Raw genomic sequence first — 18571 nt, forward strand, 5'->3', positions numbered from 1 at the left:
TTCCCTGAAGTGCTGTTATGCTACGTCTTCTAACTCACCTTTAATGTCTATTGTCCTTGAATTTCCTCATTTTCAAAACCTTTTTCACATCAAGGTTGTTTTGGTTTTGTTTTTTTGTTCATTTGCTTTTCCTGGCCTGGAAAGCCATCTTAACATTTCTTTCCTCAATACATCTGATAAAACATTCATAGGTGACAAACCAAAACAGTAAAGTTCACTTTTGACAAAATGTGTATTTTCCAAGAGAAATCGATACAATTTAGAAGGTTTGTCCATTACATATCCATGTATGTAATGGACATATATCCATATCTACTTCTAATTGAAGATGAGATTTTTGATTGAAAGACAACATGTCTTTTTTTTTTTTTTCCAGAACTCTATATGGCTATTTACCTTGCAAAAAGCAAATCAGCAAAGAAATCTGATCTCTAATGAACAGTAGTGTTGTTTGCACTATCTTAGTGCAGCTAAAAAAAGTTAAGCTACCTTAACACTTGTCTTCAGTATTTTGAGTTGATTTAGACTAGGAAACAATGCTCTTCTTGTAAAGAAAAAGTGACAATTTTATACCCCTCCGTCTGGGACAACTTGCTGGGTTGTAGTGGCATATATCCCCCAGTGCCTGGCATGGATTCACCTTGTCATGAACCCTATCATCCTTTTATAATACTGTGTTTTCTGTAAAGATAGCAACATGAATGTGTATGCGTTCTTTTGGATAACAGCTTCTCTCCATGAAGGCAAAGCTATCTTTTAGGAAACGTGAAAGATACTTACTGATACAAGCACACGTGCTTCATGTATGCAGCTAAATCTTGTGCTTATGTTGTTTTGTGATCCAGAGACACTTATTAAAGATGTATTGAAGGACCTAGAGAAACACCAGGTGAATGTGGAGAGTCTTGGCTCAACAGAACTGGATGAGATCGCCGATGCTATCGCCAATGCAATCCAAACAGTTGGCATTCAGGAAGAAACAGAGGAGGGTGCTGGAAAAACTAAAGACAGAACAGAAGCACAAATGAGAAAAGGTGCCCAAGGAAGGGCAGAGATTCAGACTGGATTAATGGAAAATAGTGTTAATATACCAGGTATTAATTCTAAGATTTAAGTACAGCAAAAGATAGCTACCCTAATTTTCCTTTATTGTTTCACAATAATGTTAGACTGTTTAAAAGCAGTTTTAAAGAGGACAAGAGGGAGAGCTTCTTTATTTTTCCCCAAAGGCTGCACAATTTTAGCTTTGTTGTTTTCTTTTTACAGCAGATACTTTATTTATTGAAAATGTATCTTTTTGTAAACCTTGGTTTTCAAGCTTCACAAACAAGATAAACCTACATACCCAATTATATTGAAATACAAATTGCTTTATGCTGTGTGGTCTAATTTCCCTTTCTTGAAAATTAGATGTTTAAGAAAAAGGGCAAGTGTCATGAGGCCAGGCTCTTCTCAGTGACATCTCTTGACAGGACAAGGGGCAATGGGTGCAAGCTGGAACACAGGAGGTTCCACATAAATATGAGGAAAAACTTCTTTACGGTGAGGGTAACTGAACACTGGAACAGGCTGCCCAGAGAGGTTGTGGAGTCTCCTTCTCTGGAGACATTCAAAACCCGCCTGGACGTGTTCCTGTGTGGTATGATCTAGGTGATCCTGCTCCGGCAGGGGGATTGGACTAGATGATCTTTCGAGGTCCCTTCCAATCCCTAACATTCTGTGATTCTGTGAAAAACAATAACAAAAAGTTATTGTATTCCAAGAATGAGTTTTGAAATATGTGGGGGGAAAATTGTGTTTTACAGATAATTGTTCTTTAATGTACCACAATTCCTTGAAGAAGAAAGTCTTAGACAGGAAGGTAGAAAACTACTTGTTCCCTTTCGTGCTTAGGGAAGTAAAAGAGTTAATTACTGTTATTTGCTTCTGTCTGGACACATATTTTCTTGGTGATGCAGATTCAGGAGCTACAGTAATCGCCATTGATGAGTTGACACCACAGTGGGACATAAGTCACCACTTACCCATTCTTTATTTTAGGAATGTTATATCTAGGACGCCAAAAACGTATGCTATAAGTGGTAAACTGTGATTTTAACTTACTGTCTTTTTTTCATGGTGATATATTAAAATCCTTAATATTCTGTTTATTTTAATTATCGATTCTTTTTGTGGATTAAAATGAGCAGACTTGAGGGTTTTTTGAGATGAATAAGACTCAGTTCATAAACCAAAAAGCCAGCATTATTTGACTGAGGTTTATGATGTGACTGCATATCATCATGTAGTTAAACTGTAACATGGTTTTGGTGGAATATATCTACTGAAATAAGTGGTAGTCTTCCACCAAAATGTGTATAAGGGATGTGTATGCTTCCTTTTTCTTTAGTGTAAATTTCCATTCAGCTAGCTGGAGCCATTTTATTGTTTTTTTTTTCTTAGGTATTGATAAAATGATATGAAGATTGGACACTTAATTAGCAAGATAACACTATTACATTGGCTCTTGAAGTACTCTGTCTATTGATCTTACATTAATTTGCTGTCGAAGTGGGGTTAGAATAACAATACTGAATTATACAGTGCTCTTCACTCTGCCCTTTCAGCTTTGATGTCTTAATGTTTAAATTGCATGAAAAGACCACCACTACAAAGCAGCCTATAAGTGGTGTTTGCTTCATATATGATGTTTTCCCTTCATAACTATGTATTTGTGCTTTTCATATCCTACAGACAATGGAATGCCTGAAGCCAGCGTGAGAACTGATAAAGAGGTAGAGTACCAGTATTTTAACTAAACAAGTATTCCATCTCAGAATATCAGGTTTATAAGCAGTGAAGGCCAAAAACACACTTCTGAAACATAAGACTTGTTTGTGTCTTGTGTGGATACATTTCAATATCACAGCGTAGGCATACTGTTGATGATGCATTGAAATATTAAATGAACAATTACTTCAACTTTAATCAAAATGAGTTTTGCAGTGCAAAAAAAACAAAATCAAGTCCTGTTTTGCCTTTCTTTCATTCATAAACAGACAGAATTCATAACAGATCCCAAAATTCAGACAAATTTAGGCTTTTCCTCAGGTTAGTAAAATTTGAGTATTGAGGTGTTCTTGAAAACACCATTCTTTCGCCTGTCCTTTGGCTCTTAGTTCTGGGGAATGTAAGCATCCTTGCTCAGATAATCTCTCTGGTTTTCAGTAGCAGATCAGTAAACATATTCCCTCTGAAGGGATGTGTTTGTGAGTGGGTTCAAAATTCCCTCTCCTTTCATGGGATCTGTCATTCTTAACTTTTTAACTTTAACATTAATTCTTCCAAATCGTTGCCTATCAGAGGTATTTCAAAAGCTCTAGGCGTCACATCTTGTACCCTAAGGGGTGACAACAAATTTGGGGTTTTAATCCAGATTACTTTTACAATATTCCTCATGAGCTTTGAAACATATCCTATAGACTTATGTCCAGTATTGAGCCATTTTGAGGTATATTCATATTTCTTTTTCTGGGTTGCATGGAGCAGAAAAATCTCAAAGAAATATTTTTTAAAACTGCCATGAAACTTCTCTTACTATATATTGTGGCATAGAGCACAATGTGCCCATTAGCCGTCATTTCTTCCCAACGGCTTGGCTGCAATAAACTTATATAATGAAACTAGCTAATGAATTGTTTCAGGCGTGTGTTTTGACTTTTGCTCATTTGCTTATTGTTTCAATTTATTAGACAGATTTTTTTTCTGTGGTCATATGTTTAGCTTAGTGGATTACTCACAAGCAGTTTGTCACAATTTCTAAAGATGAGTAAGTGAAATATAATTTGTCACATAGTATCTGTTCTCTTTTCTGTGTTACGACTTGTGAAACCCAAGAGGTATGCATGTTTCCAGTCCCAACACTTCGGCATATTGATGGGTATTTCTATTATTTCTCCTTTTCATTAACTTATTTGATAACAAAGGTTTGTTCTTGTCAATATGTAAACACACAGACACATGAAAAAGAACATTGTGAAAATACCATCAGCATTTTCTTCTAGCTGTTCAAGACAGAGAAAAGGTTATCTAGATTCCGTGATATTTGAAGGAGAAAGTAACCATTAACTATAGAATTTCTTTGCCCTTATTAAAACTATTTAAAAATACTGTGGCATGATTTAATGCTCTTTATTATTACTGAATAAACATTATGTTCATATATAGTCTGGCAGCATGTAGAAATTAAGAAAATGACCATGCAACATTTGTATGAATAGACTCTACCATATCAATAAGAGTTTGAAAGATTATATCCAGGTTTGGTTTAGCATTTAGTTTTAAACTATAATATTCTTTTAATACAGGAGAACACTGCAAAACTAGTGAACTTCTTGAATAAGAATGCATTACCTGAAAATATGCCTAAAGACCTTACACCTGAAGAATCAAAGACAGAAACCAAGAAATCTAAAGACACTGACTCTTCTTCCTCAGAAGAAATAAATGCTGGTGTGGAAAATGTAAAAAGTGAGACTTTCTCAAGGGAACTGACAGCTACAAAGAACAGTGAATCTGACTCCAAAGACCTGAGTGAGACCCGCTACTGGATTAAGAATGCTTTAATGCAGGATGGAAACTCCTATGAAGAGCCTCAGAAAAATATGGGACAAGGCTTACAACTTGAAGTGAAGTCTTCTGAGGAGAAAGAATACGGCTATATTGTGACAGTGAAAGAGTAAGTACAGCAGCCAATTTAAATGGCATTTTTAACTGGAGAAAAGATAAAGTCATTGCACCTAATGAAATATGAATGCACAAGGGGAAAATGCCACAGGCCTGATTTTTAATACATCTGAGACTGTTTGGAACCTGTTCAGTACTTTGATGAAAATACAAGAAAACAGTTGCATTTTCTTACAGTTGCCTTTCCTCCAATGTGGAAGATATTTAGTTTGTAGGTCTTTTGCTTAGACCTCTCTCTATCTTCTCATGTTCCAGTGACCTTCCAATATGTCAGTGAGTGTGCTTATGGTTAGGATGTGGGCTTTAAATATTTGACTTGAAAGTAGCCTAAATATCAATGCCTGAGTCATTTTTTCAAAAAAAATGACACACAATAATAAAGCACAGTATTTTCTCTGTGTTTCATTTTGATCTGAAAATAACACATACAGGAATCCAAACATCACATATGCAGCTCGTTTAGAAAGAAAGACCTAATGATTTCAGGTCGTGTCACTAATGAATTTGACATTTAATACTATACTTTCAAAAGACAGCTTTTTTTCCTCTGGTGATACACAGTTTATTATGGCAACATTTGGGAGTTTAGAACCACGGGGGCACTTTTACATCCTTTCCTCCTCTGCGAGAACAATGTTATATTTGGTTAGCAATCCCGACTCATCTTCTCTGAGAAATTGGGAATTTCTAGGATGGGCGTACAAACCTCTGCATAGCATTATAGAGAAACTGAGACCGAAACTTCCGTAGCATGGATTGACTCTTTTGACTGTCTCAAACTTATTAATGGGATAGAAGGCAATAGGATTGTGGAGGATTCTTGTTTTTACCACACTGCGTTGCTTTGAAGTGCATGTGGCTGGGTATCAAGGACAGCTTCTTGTTCGCCTTCTCTTATTTGGCTCATAAATTCTCTAAAACCTTAGAGTTTTCGCAGCTCTGTGTAATGGGAGATGTTACGACTTTCAGTCTTCACAGCATGTAGATTCTTTGCTGTGTTGTCTTATCTGATTTTCTTCCTAGCTAGTCTCCTGCTGATGGGTTTTCCCCAAATTATGTCTATCATTATTCAGTGAAACTTGCTGAAGAGGGTCGTTTGTCCAAAGGTTCTTGGTCCTAGAGGACTCTATATACACAAATATAATTTAGCATAATTTGTTCAGCTTCTTTACCATTTTCAATACCAGAAAGACAAAAAGTATTTTTTTTTATACCAGCTTATTACAATTTTAGTAACTTTTGGGCAAGGTGTTTTAGATAAACGTTGTTAAAAGTGCTCAGAAATGATGAGAAAACATTTATAATGAATTAGATGAAACTACTTCAAATGGTTTGAATTCAAAAATACTGTTTAGCAAAACAATTTTAATTTTTAATGGTAACCAGCTCATTACACAAAACACATGCTTCTGTATTCAGAAAACTTTACTGATAACTCCTCACTACATTCTTAACACTTTGAGTAATTTCAGGAAATTCCACATGCTAAAAATGGACTTGTCCACTCTGCAGGAATGGTAAAATACTTTCCAAAGCAGTTGAGGGATCTGTTACGTACTAGTATTTCCCACAACCATTTCTCTAGTACATAAAGTGGCCTTGGGAGCAATTGGATCAGTGTAGCTGAAAGTTTCAGTAAGGACTTGTTTTCATGAATGTTGCTGTAATTGTATTTTTTCTTGCGGGAGAAAGGACAGAGAAAGGGATGTTTTGTCACTGCACAGAAGAGAACTTTTAATGTCCTTTTAAGGAACATTTCCTTAGTAAGGCTCCAGTACCATTAAGTTTTTGTACCAAAAATCTTACTGGCTGTTTGCAGTAGATAAATAGTATTAATAAATGACATAGGTGTATGCTACACATCTATATATATAACTGTACATGCATGTTATATTCATACAGTGAAGTAAAGGGGCTGGTAAAGTAAAATCACTCCTGTTTGAGAGGTGATTGTAGTCTGTGGGTACTCAGGAAGCTGATTTCACAACTGATCTTTGATATTTAACGGTTGGACTCAATATCTTGAAGATCTTTTCCAACCTAAATGGCTCTATAATTCTATGATTCTGTGATTTAGTGTTTAGATCTTTATGCTTTTTTAAAGTTCTCTATTTTAAATAGAGAGGAAGCTGGAGCTAAAGGTAGGCATGAAGTATATATTTCTAACAGCCTGAGTGTTAGATAAATTCATCTGTGAAGTGTCTTTCTTGTAGCAATTAGCACATTTAAGTTTATAAACCTAAAATTATTATTTAGGTGGATTTTTTTAATCCACTCAACTTGTGCACACAAAATGAAATGCTAAAACATAACATGAGAGGTACTTATTTATTTTCAAATACTACTATCTTTGTATGTTTTTCTTCTTCCTCCGTAGAGCAATAAGTCATAGTTTCAATCCATCAATTTTTATTGGCCACGATTTTTTTGAGCAGCAAACTTCATTTTTACGGCTGAAACAGTGGTCTTTTGATGAGAAGGGGAAGTAGTCCAACGTATTTGTACACTGGGGATAGTAGCTTGAGTTCTTTTCAACTTCTGATCTGAAAATGGAACTGAAAAGATTATACTCGGTGGTATAGTTGACAGATGTCAGGGGTGATCCATTCACTATTAGATTCTCAGACTTCCATGGCTTTGCAAGTGTGACCCAAGGAGATATTAAGACTGCTTCAGTGAACTCCTAAGATGCCAGGTTTTAATTGTTCAACAAAGCGAAGATAAACATTTCCATGTAATACTTGAAGAAAAGATTTGTGATAGTTTAAAGACTTGTCAAAACGGCAGTCTGATTGCCAATGGCAAGAACAATAGGTCACTCCTGCTGTGTTTGTTGAGTGACCTTTCAGATGGTTGGAGCAGTGCAATCCATACCAATCCATAATATCCATCAGCGCTAAGCTTCGGAATGAATTGACAGTTTCAGTGTAGAAAATTGTCCAGCAAATCCTCCACTGTGCTGCTTCAGCACTTTATTATGCTGAGAAACTAATCAAATTGGGTGATTTACTTTGTTTACTCTTTTCTCCTTCAGAAAATTGGTATTCCACCACTGTAGGATTTGTGTGGAAGATGTTTCTTTCTCAGTGAAATGGCTTTGAACTGTTTCTACTAATTTTAGCTTTGAAATTCTAAAGTAATCTTATAAAACAAAGTTATCTACAGGATGTTATTTTCATTTGTATGATACTTTGGCCATAGTTATAAAATACCTCTCTATTATAGTGGTATTACAGCTCACATAGATATATCCATGTGAGCTTTCAAAGCAGAGAAGTCTTCTTTGGACCAAAGAACTCTTCCTGTTTTCTGAACTTCTAGTTCCGCAAGTATTGAAAACTTTTTTTTTAGTTGGAAATAATGCCAACACTCCCATTTGTCTGGCAGGATACGCTCTAAGCTGAGGGACCACAACGAAAACGTTTAAACAAAGTTTAGCTTCCCAAGTCCCTCATGAGGAAACCCAAAGCCTGACTTCCCAGAACATGTGGTTCTTACCACCTCCAGTAAAACTAAATGCAAGCTGCTGCATGCTCAGTAGCTTAAATAGTCAAGCTGATGTGCGATTTCTTAAATATGAGATTGAGTAGTTAGACTTAAATGCATTAAGAAAAATCCTAGTTTGAGAGTAGAAAGTTCATCCTTTTCCACTACTTATCACAGAATCACAGAATGTTAGGGATTGGAAGGGACCTCAAAAGATCATCTAGTCCAATCCCCCTGCCGGAGCAGGATTGCCCAGACCATATCACACAGGAACGCGTCCAGGCGGGTTTTGAATGTCTCCAGAGAAGGAGACTCCACAACCTCTCTGGGCAGCCTGTTCCAGTGTTCGGTCACCCTCACCGTAAAGAAGTTTTTCCTCAAATTTAAGTGGAACCTCCTGTGCTCCAGCTTGCACCCATTGCCCCTTGTCCTGTCAACGGATGTCACTGAGAAGAGCCTGGCTCCATCCTCATGACACTTGCCCTTTACATATTTATAAACATTAATGAGGTCACCCCTCAGTCTCCTCTTTTCTAAGCTAAAGAGACCCAGCTCCCTCAGCCTCTCCTCATAAGGGAGATGTTCCACCCCCTTAATCATCTTCGTGGCTCTGTGCTGGACTCTCTCTAGCAGTTTCCTGTCCTTCTTGAACTGAGGGGCCCAGAACTGGACACAATATTCCAGATGTGGCCTCACCAGGGCAGAGTAGAGGGGGAGGAGAACCTCTCTCGACCTGCTAACCACACCCCTTCTAATACACCCCAGGATGCCATTGGCCTTCTTGGCCACAAGGGCACACTGCTGGCTCATGCTCATCCTGCTGTCCACTAGGACCCCCAGGTCCCTTTCCCCTACGCTGCTCTCCAACAGGTCTGTCCCCAACTTGTACTCATACGTGGGGTTGTTCTTGCCCAGATGCAGGACTCTACACTTGCCCTTGTTATATTTCATTAAATTTCTCCCCGCCCAACTCTGCAGCCTGTCTAGGTCTCTCTGAATGGCTGCGCAGCCTTCCGTTGTGTCAGCCACTCCTCCCAGTTTTGTGTCATCAGCGAACTTGCTGACAGTGCACTCTATTCCCTCATCCAAGTCATTAATGAATATATTGAATAGAACTGGTCCCAGTACCGACCCTTGCGGGACTCCGCTAGACACAGGCCTCCAACTGGACTCTGTCCCATTGACCACCACTCTCTGGCTTCTTTCCTTCAGCCAGTTCACAATCTACCTCACTACCCCATCATCCAGACCACACTTCCTCAGTTTAGCTGCGAGGATGCTGTGGGAGACCGTGTCAAACGCTTTACTGAAATCGAGATAGACCACATCCACAGCTTTACCATCATCTATCCACCGGGTTATGTCGTCATAAAAGGCTATCAAGTTGGTTAAGCATGACTTCCCCTTGGTGAAGCCATGTCGAGTGCCCCTAATGATCCCCCTATCCTTGATGTGCGTAGAGACAGCACCAAGGACAAGTTGTTCCATCACCTTTCTGGGGATGGAGGTGAGGCTGACCGGTCCATAGTTACCTGGGTCCTCCTTCTTGCCCTTTTTGAAGACTGGAGTGACATTCGCTTTCCTCCAGTCTTCAGGCACCTCTCCCGTTGCCCACGACTTAGCAAAGATGATGGAGAGTGGCCTAGCAATGACTTCCGCCAGCTCCCTCAGCACCCGCGGGTGCATCCCATCTGGGCCCATGGATTTATGGACGTCCATGTTGCTTAATTGGTCCCTGACCCAGCCCTCATCAACCAAGACAGATTCCTCCTCTATCCTGACTTCTTCTGGGGCCTCAGGGGTCCAGGGCTCCTCAGCACAGCCTCCAGCAGTATAGACAGAGGCAAAGAAGGCATTCAGTAACTCCGCCTTCTTTTTATCCTCTGTCTCCAGGGCCCCCACCTCATTCATTAGTGGGCCTACATTGCCTCTAGTGTTGGTTTTACCTGCAATGGATTTGAAGAAGCCCTTTCTGTTGTCCTTGACCTCTCTTGCAAGGTTTAATTCCAAGGAGGCCTTAGCTTTCCTAGTTGCCTCCCTACATCCTCTGACAACAGACTTCTATTCCTCCCAAGTGGCCAGCCCCTCCTTCCACAATCTGTACACCCTCTTCTTCCACTTGAGTTTGCCCAGCAGTTCCCTGTTTAACCGTGCAGGTCTCCTGGTACCCTTCCTTGACTTCCTACCTGCTGGGATGCTCTGATCTTGAGCTCAGAAGAAGCAGTCCTTGAATGCTAACCAACTATCTTGAGCCCCCTTACCTTCTAGTACCCTGTCCCATGGGATTTCCCCTAGCAATTGCTTGAAAAGGCCAAAGTTGGCCCTCCTACTGAAGTCCAGGGTTGTAATTCTGCTAGCTATTCTGTTCCTGCCACATGAGATCCTGAACTTTACCATCTCATGGTCACTACAACCAAGGCTGCCCTCAACCTTCACCGCTTCAACCATCATAGTCTCTCGAGCTTCAAAGTGAAGTCATACTTTTCTGAATCAATGTTTGGACACCCAATGCAGAGGAACTTGTCCTGTTTTGTGATTTATCAGAAGGCATGTTCTTGAAGTTTTTCATATAAATACAAGATCACAGGCAGCTCGTGGCAGCCCTTTTAACTTGTGAGACAACTTCTGGCATTGTTATTTTGGTCAGTTCCTGGATATTTCATGTTTTGTCATATATTCAATCTCAATTTCAGACTGTCTGTGTAAAATTATATAGTCTGTAAATCTGTTCACGACACGTTAACTTAATTGGATCATACATGCATTCCTGTGTATTTAATTTAAGGTAGCTGGTATTTTGCTCAGATGCTGTGAAAAAGCTGAAAATGGATCTTGCGTTCGTAGTATAAAATTGCTATGGAATATGATTAGTCTGACCCATTTAATGTGCAGAACGGTCAGGTTAATTCCAAATGCTTGATATTATTTCCCCACCTTTACAAAGGTGATAAATGATACTGCTTTGCATATAATGAGTACTTTCCGCAGGATGGTGTTCAGGTTGTACAGAACTCTTGGTTTATTCCCCAAGTTTTCTGTTTTCTTAGGCAAGTCATTAAAGGATTGTATTTTTATGATCTTCATTATTTGTTTCCCCTACCAGGTTAAAATAGCACATTTTAATGGCATTTAAAAATGAAATTTAAAATAAATAGGAGAAAATGAATCACAATATCTACAGCAATGAAACAGGGCTAATAGTTTTTATTGTTCTTTGTTGTCTTGATGTTTCTTGGAAGCTGAGCTTTTGTATCGCATGAGGCTTTTCAGCTGGTTTTTAGAAAATATTAACAAAATGTTCTTGTCCTTTAATACATATATACAAACAGAGACACTGATTTGACCTTCTCTGCATATCTCAATGTCCTCTGTGAAATTTCTATTCTACCTGCAAGTGCACTTTATCAAGGGAAAATATTTGTGCATGTTCTTCATTTAACTTCTACAACTAGCTTTGAAAACTAAAAGAAGTTATAAACATACATGAAACAGAAAACCTCTTGCTACTAAAGTCTGTTAAAATCAGTTAGGGATAGCATTGCTCACATTAAAAAAGAAGTCAAATGTAAAATTTTTATCCCTCACTTCGTCACTTTTCCTAGCAGTCTTTACCCTGTATAATAAGTTCCATAAATGCCAGAAGTTTTGCTTCCGATAACATGACTTGACCTCCTACATAAATAGTACAGATGGAAAATCCTTGCCTACGAACTTATCCAGCAGAGACAATTCTGCCATTGTGTCTCAGCACCATAACTGGCAGAGACGTAAATCTAGAATCATCCTTGGCTAACTCTTCATATGTAATTGTGCACACTCCCTAGAGTTTTCTAGATATAAAATCATTTTTCCCTCTTCAGTCCTCCAGTTTCCTTGTGATACTTAGAAAGTGACAGAGCTCATATCCCCCACATTACTGCTTCAGTGCCTTAGTTCTGATGTCATATATTCCCATAGGAAAACGATTCTTCATGCTTCTTATTCATGCACAAGAAAATAACAGAAAACCAGCAGTTCCTGTAGCTTTGCCATAGAGAGCAATACATACTGGCGGTTTTTTTCAATACTAGAGTTCATCTTGGAATATTTTTAATTTCTTCTTGTCTGTTCTATGTGCAGGTATAAGATGATAGTCTGTTCTACTTTTGTTAGCTTTTGTGCTTCCAAAATCTGTTGAAATATATTATCCCAGAACATGATTCTCACCTGCTGATGTAGATCACTTTACAAGACAAGAGTCCTTCCAAGGGTCCATCTTTCCCTCCTCTTAGAGCTTCACTTCCCCAGATGTTTTCCTCTGCTTTCTATAGGGACTAGCTCTGCATTTTTACCTCTAGAGGAACATCCAGAGCAAAATTTTGAATTGATGTAGCTGGTGACCAGCCAATCTGTCACACTAGCAACAGTAATGGCAAAGAATCACTCTGGCCCCTTGAATCCATGAAAGGCAATGGGTAATTGTAGGAGTGCACCTGGACTTCCCAGTAGTGCCACAAGGACTAGCTCACATTTGTATCTCTCCACGTAGCTGAACAGATATGGCTATTGGCCTGGTTTCACAGAACAGACATTCCCAGACATTCCCATTTCTATCTTCCCATGCCTTCTGTGCCACGTTAGCATCCCTTGTTTGGGTATCACGCGCCAGCTCTTTTGGGAGAGGAGCTGGTGCAGGTACTCCACAACCTCTCTGTGAGAAGATTCAGATGACTCTGCTGTCTCCAGGCCATAGATCTTTAACCACTGAGGCTTCATGTTACATATCCACAAAGTAGGGATGGGGCTGTGAGCTGTGCTTTGTTTTTATAAACAATGGTAGTCATTAAAACCCTGAGATGCTGCAATATCTCACAATGCCATATGGTCAATACTCTTAGTGTATCACAGTGTTTTTCGGGTAATTACCATGTCCTTCATTATAAAAGAGTGATGAATTTCAAGCTTTTAGAAGTGAGTGAGAAGGAGAAAGCCAAAGATCAGGATTTCTGGGAATGTAGCAAACTGAATCATAATGCGGTCTATTATCTACCAATACTTTTGCATCAGTGCTGTTCTACCCAATCCTGGGAAGCTCGGATATAAAAATGCCACCATTTAATTCTCATGCCTGAAAATTTTTTGGAATTTTTTAACTCAGATGCACCTGACCACAAAAAATTAGAATGAAGTCATTTTAATCTCAGTCTAACTCATTTTTGTTTCATGCCAATGAAATTTCATAAATAGAAAATCAGTGAGGACTAATTTAGAACACAGAGAATAAATTGGAACCAAGAAAATATTTTCTTTTTTTTTCAAGTAGATATTCTGGCTTTCGACTGACACTTGTTTGAAGAAAGTATGCCACAATCTAAAGACTAGATATATCTGCTACAGAAATAAGTTTAATTTCTTAATAGTGTGGAGAACGATTTTTGTAAAATGTCAGTTTTAAAATATTTAAAGTTTGAATCTCTTACAGAATTTTTTGTGTTTCTTTAAATTCTTTCTTTTAACACTAGGTTGTTGGATATTCTTTGTCATTTTTAATTTAAACCATTTGCATTATAAATTGGTCTGGGCTTTAAGCTGCCTTGAAGGAAGAGGGAAGATATGAAGGAAGGGAAAGAATGAAAAGTCAGAAGTGCATTAAAATGTGTATCATCAGTTGTCCTCAGTCTTATTTATTTATTAATTGTATGAAGGAGTAGCCTGATATGAAAGAGCAATTTTGCATTTTCAAGACTTTTTTGCGTCAGAGATTCAGGGTTCATGACAAGTGGACTCCAGCGCTGTTTCTCACATTCAGTTTAAAATGCTTTAGGGAGTACTTTGGTGGGGGCCACTTCAGCCTCAGGAAGGAGAATATCACAACTACGGCACAGATTATTGCCATTATTTCCGTGCTTCTTCTAGCAACAAAGCATCTGTATGAATTTGTTGCTATTAACACAGCTGGAGGTAGTGCGTGTTTGAAGTAATGCAAGTACAGGCTGGCACAGTGTCACACTTCCATTATAACTCTAGAGAGTTGATCCTTCTCGACTTCTCTATCACTCTCATGTTTCCATGATGCTGTTATCTCCTCTGACCTTCATGGCCTGACCACTGCCATTGATTTTTACCAAGTGTCATCTGTGTTACAAATTGATCTGGACTCGAATCTGTCTGTATTAAGAGGTTTAAATTCACAGTTACTGGTGGTGGGAAAAAGAGGGAAAAAATTATGGGAAGTGGGAATTTGCTGAGCTGTCAAAGCAGAAATAAGCTTAAAAAAGTTTTATGGCTAATAAAGCCTTTGAGGAAACAAGCATAGAAAAATGAAACTGCAGCCCAATGCAGTAAAATTGCAATGTCCTTAAAATGATTATGGTAACAGTGCTGTGAAGTCAGGCAGCTCTCAAACAACCCAGTGAGTAGCTCTGTGCTCAGAATTTATTTGGTTGCTTTCCGGAATCCTGAATAAATGTGAACCATTTGCAAAATTAATAATTATTTAACTAAATTTAAGGCACAGACCACATTCAAACCAAATTAAATCCATTTAGTGCTGAAATACATTCCTTCTCTAAGTCTTTACGGAGGATGTGTGCTTCAAGATGTATGAAACTACACTGAAACATGGGAAAAAGACTCAAACTCAGATAGACAAGGCAGGCTGTTGTAATGCCATGGACTTGAAGCATCAGTGCCCAGGACTTTCATTATAGATTATGGGATGAGTTACTCTCAGGGGCACTTCCAGACAAGAGAAATAAATACAATTTTGGTGTCTAAATGTTTTTTTTTAGGCTTGGTAGGCTCAGAAAGAATTTAATGGCAGTACTATAAATTACTTTGATGTGAAAACATTCCCAGTAGTCCTTGCTATGCCACTTAGCTCCTCTGTGACCTGGAGCAAACCAGTCTAATGACTCTGTCTCTTCTCCATTGTATGGATAATATGCATCTTGTCATGAGTGAGATTTCCTTTGTGTCTGGAAAAAGAGAAGTAGGAGTTGAAGAAGGCTGGATTAATAGCTTTCTACTGGTGGTTGCCAACACTGTGTTGCCATGTCTTCTCTGACATGCCATGTGCTACCTAAGGTGGCAGGAGCACTCACTCTTTCCATGAGGCATGTGTAGCTGACACCATACACCATTTATTCCCTCCTCAGGCAAATGCGATATCTTTCCTCTGGATTGCAGGATGTGTGGCTCAGTTGTTGGTAGCCTGCAGCTAAATCAGCCACGTTTGGTAAGTGACCTTTCAGGTCAGAGAAGAGTGGTGTTGGTGTGCTAGAAAGTGCTGTGAAGCCAATTCCCAGGAGATAAGAGTCAGTGGGAAGAGGGGAGTGAAAATCTCTTGAGGAACTCTGGTAAAGCTACATCTGTTTATTGTGGTGGCATCAGCAGCTCTTCCATAGTTCAGTTACTACTGAAATTTGCACACAAAGAGGTTCACATCCTTCTATTTCATACTTCAGTAACTGAGTTTCCCATTATGTTGCATGTTAAAATATTTACTAATGTTAGTAGAAAAAAAAAAAGGAAAAAAAGAGAAAAGAAAAAAAATTAAACTGTGTCCTTAAATAAATGCTTTTCTAGTATTGTTTTCAGCTTCTCTGAGCTGAAGAAGTGCTGTGATCACTGACTCTGAGACCACATCAATGATAAGCTACTATTCACATTTTAAATCTTGGCTATTTATATCTGAAGGCCACTGACCCTCAGCCTCCAGGAGGCAGTGCCAGGGACCTTCTCTTCTTCACGGCAGCACTGTGCCTGGAAGACCCTCAGGAGTGAAGCACCTTCTGATGAGACACATCAGACTCTCCCAGGAGAAAAGCTGCTGTTGCAGCAAACCCGCAAGTTGTACCTACCCTTCAAATCAACAGGAGATAAACGGGATGCTCTTCATACTGACTTCAAGGACAGTGAGTCACAGAGCAAGGGCCAGGGTGTCACTGTGGATTAAGAACTGGTTACGAGATAGGAGAGAGAGATTCGTCATGAACTGCTGCTTCTTGGCGTGTAGAGAGATTAGTGGACCCCATGGGCAAATTGTCTCTGTTAGGAAGAGCTATGGAGGATTTAGAAAAATTCCAGATGGATTTAAATACATTGAGGGATTAAGCAGCACAATGGTAGATGAAATTTAGCTGGAGTAAGTGTGACAAAATAATAGACATTAACAAAAATAGTCCTTATCAGGAAAAAAAAAAAGTATTCTTAAAACTCCTCATAGTCTGGGCTCTGAGGCTGTGGAAAATTTTGAAGAAAAGATTTGCTGTGTTTAGATACATGAATCCTGCCCATGGTATAGTGGCACATATTTTCAGACTCGAAAACTTAAAAGAAGGCATGCAAATCCTGAAGTAGCTGGCCTGTTTCCCTCCCTTGTATTTCTAAAACACAAACTAGTCTGACACATATCACTGAGGTCAAGAGTTCAGCAGGAGAATTTTTTAAAAAAGAGAGATTTTTATAAGTAATGAGCATATACATAATCACATTAACTAATTGTAGATCTATACCATAAGCTTATATATATATATTTTTAGAAGGAATACCCTTGATGTAGGGTATAAGGCAAGAAGGACTGATTTCTGATGTCTGTTCTTTGCCTAGGCTGCAGTGCAGGGGGTGTGCATGGAAACAGAGTGCATGGCTGAGATTATCATCCCAGTCTGGAAACACAAGGATCATGTGTTTCATGAGTTTCATGTAAGGATAAAATAGGCACCATTCTTGTATCTGACCACTGGAGTCAGGTACTGAATCAGTTGGAATCTGGTCTTTTCATGTATAATATTCTCACTTATTTGGTCAGGTGTCCCTAGTACTCTTGGGATAAAATAAGGTGTTTTGCTACTTTTCGACTGGGCTTTGGGCAACTGCCTGAATACTGGCAATTTCGTAGCAACCCTCACACCTTTTAAATTTTCCCTCAGGGAATTGAGGCCAAAGTTGACTACAGTTATGGACAACTTTTTTAACATCTTTCTTTCTTGATTTTTAGCTATGTGAACACAACAATGCTCAAAACAAAAAAAAAAATATTAAAGAATTACTGGTTTCTGTCTGTCACAGCATTGTTTTTCCCAGGGTACGCTGCTCCTTAGGTAGTCCTTACAGAGATGTATCTCAGCTGACCACTTCTCTCATCCTCCTTCAGAACTTTTCCAGAATTATCTTGGACTTTATTTCTTAGGTCTTATTTTTGGACTCTCTTGTATTTACTGCTGGCTTAAGAAAATTGGGCAGTAGCATGTCTGAGGTGGTTTAAAATAACCTCCAGTCTTGTGCTGGTGGCTGCTGCTGAGAACTGACTCAAGGTCTGCGGTTAGTATGTACTGCTGGGAATGTGCTATCTTCAGCAATTGCTCTTCTCACTTGATTCCAGCAGCAGCAACTGGAAATTGCTTTCCCCCTCTTTACCCTTTTGTCTTGACTGCTTTTAGCAGGCAGAGCAGTCATAGCTGCTCTTTTCCAGGCATGGAGGGAGGATGGCAGCTTATGCTGGAGCTGGCCGGGCTGCTCCTCCCAGCTTCCTGTTGGCAGGGAGTTTGCCTGCAGCCTAGTCAATGCCCATGCTCCTGCCAAATGGTTTTACCAGCCAGAGAAAACTAGTCCTCAACTTTATTCATCCTGAAGGTGGCCTCTTTTTTTGACACTCTAAAGCATTCCATATGGTATTCCAGACCCATATTTCTGAACTTTGATTTTTTTTTAGGTTTAGCTTTCTATCTGCAGTACTAAGGAGACTGTGCTGCATATTAAGGAAGTGATACCATTGCCCTGTCAATGAGGGGAAGCCAATTTGATGACAATGCACAGAGATGTTATTGAAAAATGGCCATGTGGAACTTTCTTAAATAATTATTTTAAACTATGAAATGCATCTTTCTTAAAATTCAGTATTTAAAAATACTAGAGGAAAAAAGTATCTAAGATCAATACTAAAAAAAGAAAATCTTCAACATGAAAGATGTTCCTGTGTGTGCCTACTAAATGAACAACTGTTAAAAAATCTTAGACATAAACACTCAAAATAAATACAGAGATAGGCAGGACCAACAAAACTATGTTTGTAGGCGCCAAGCCTCAGATTAGCTTCTAGAGTAGAGTACCATGACTAGAAGATGCTGGTCTTTGGTGAACCCATCCAGGCAATCGTCAGACTAGGTCTTCTGGTAGATTATTTTTCCTAAGATGTGAATCTGTGGGGTAAAGACCCAACTGAGAAAGAATCTTACAGGTCTAAACCAACACTTTCACCTGCAGGGCATAATCTGCATGTACTTCTCATTGTTTAATAAAAGGTGTTTAGTGAAATTCAATTCTTTGACAGATTTGGTCCATTCAGCTTCTGTTTTCAAGAGTGTAGGGTATCTGTCTT

General features: G+C 38.9%; 1 protein-coding gene across 1 annotated transcript in view; it reads left to right on the forward strand.

Moving 5' to 3' along the window:
- Positions 1-18571, forward strand: part of PTPRN2 (protein tyrosine phosphatase receptor type N2) — a 698861-nt gene that overhangs the window by 273285 nt on the left and 407005 nt on the right. The window contains exons 8-10 of the mRNA XM_068404529.1: positions 846-1094; positions 2734-2774; positions 4347-4717. Coding sequence (XP_068260630.1) covers positions 846-1094; positions 2734-2774; positions 4347-4717 — 661 coding nt within the window. The remainder of the gene's footprint in view (positions 1-845; positions 1095-2733; positions 2775-4346; positions 4718-18571) is intronic.

Source organism: Nyctibius grandis, chromosome 7 (assembly GCF_013368605.1).
Source record: "Nyctibius grandis isolate bNycGra1 chromosome 7, bNycGra1.pri, whole genome shotgun sequence".
NCBI lineage: Eukaryota > Metazoa > Chordata > Aves > Nyctibiiformes > Nyctibiidae > Nyctibius > Nyctibius grandis.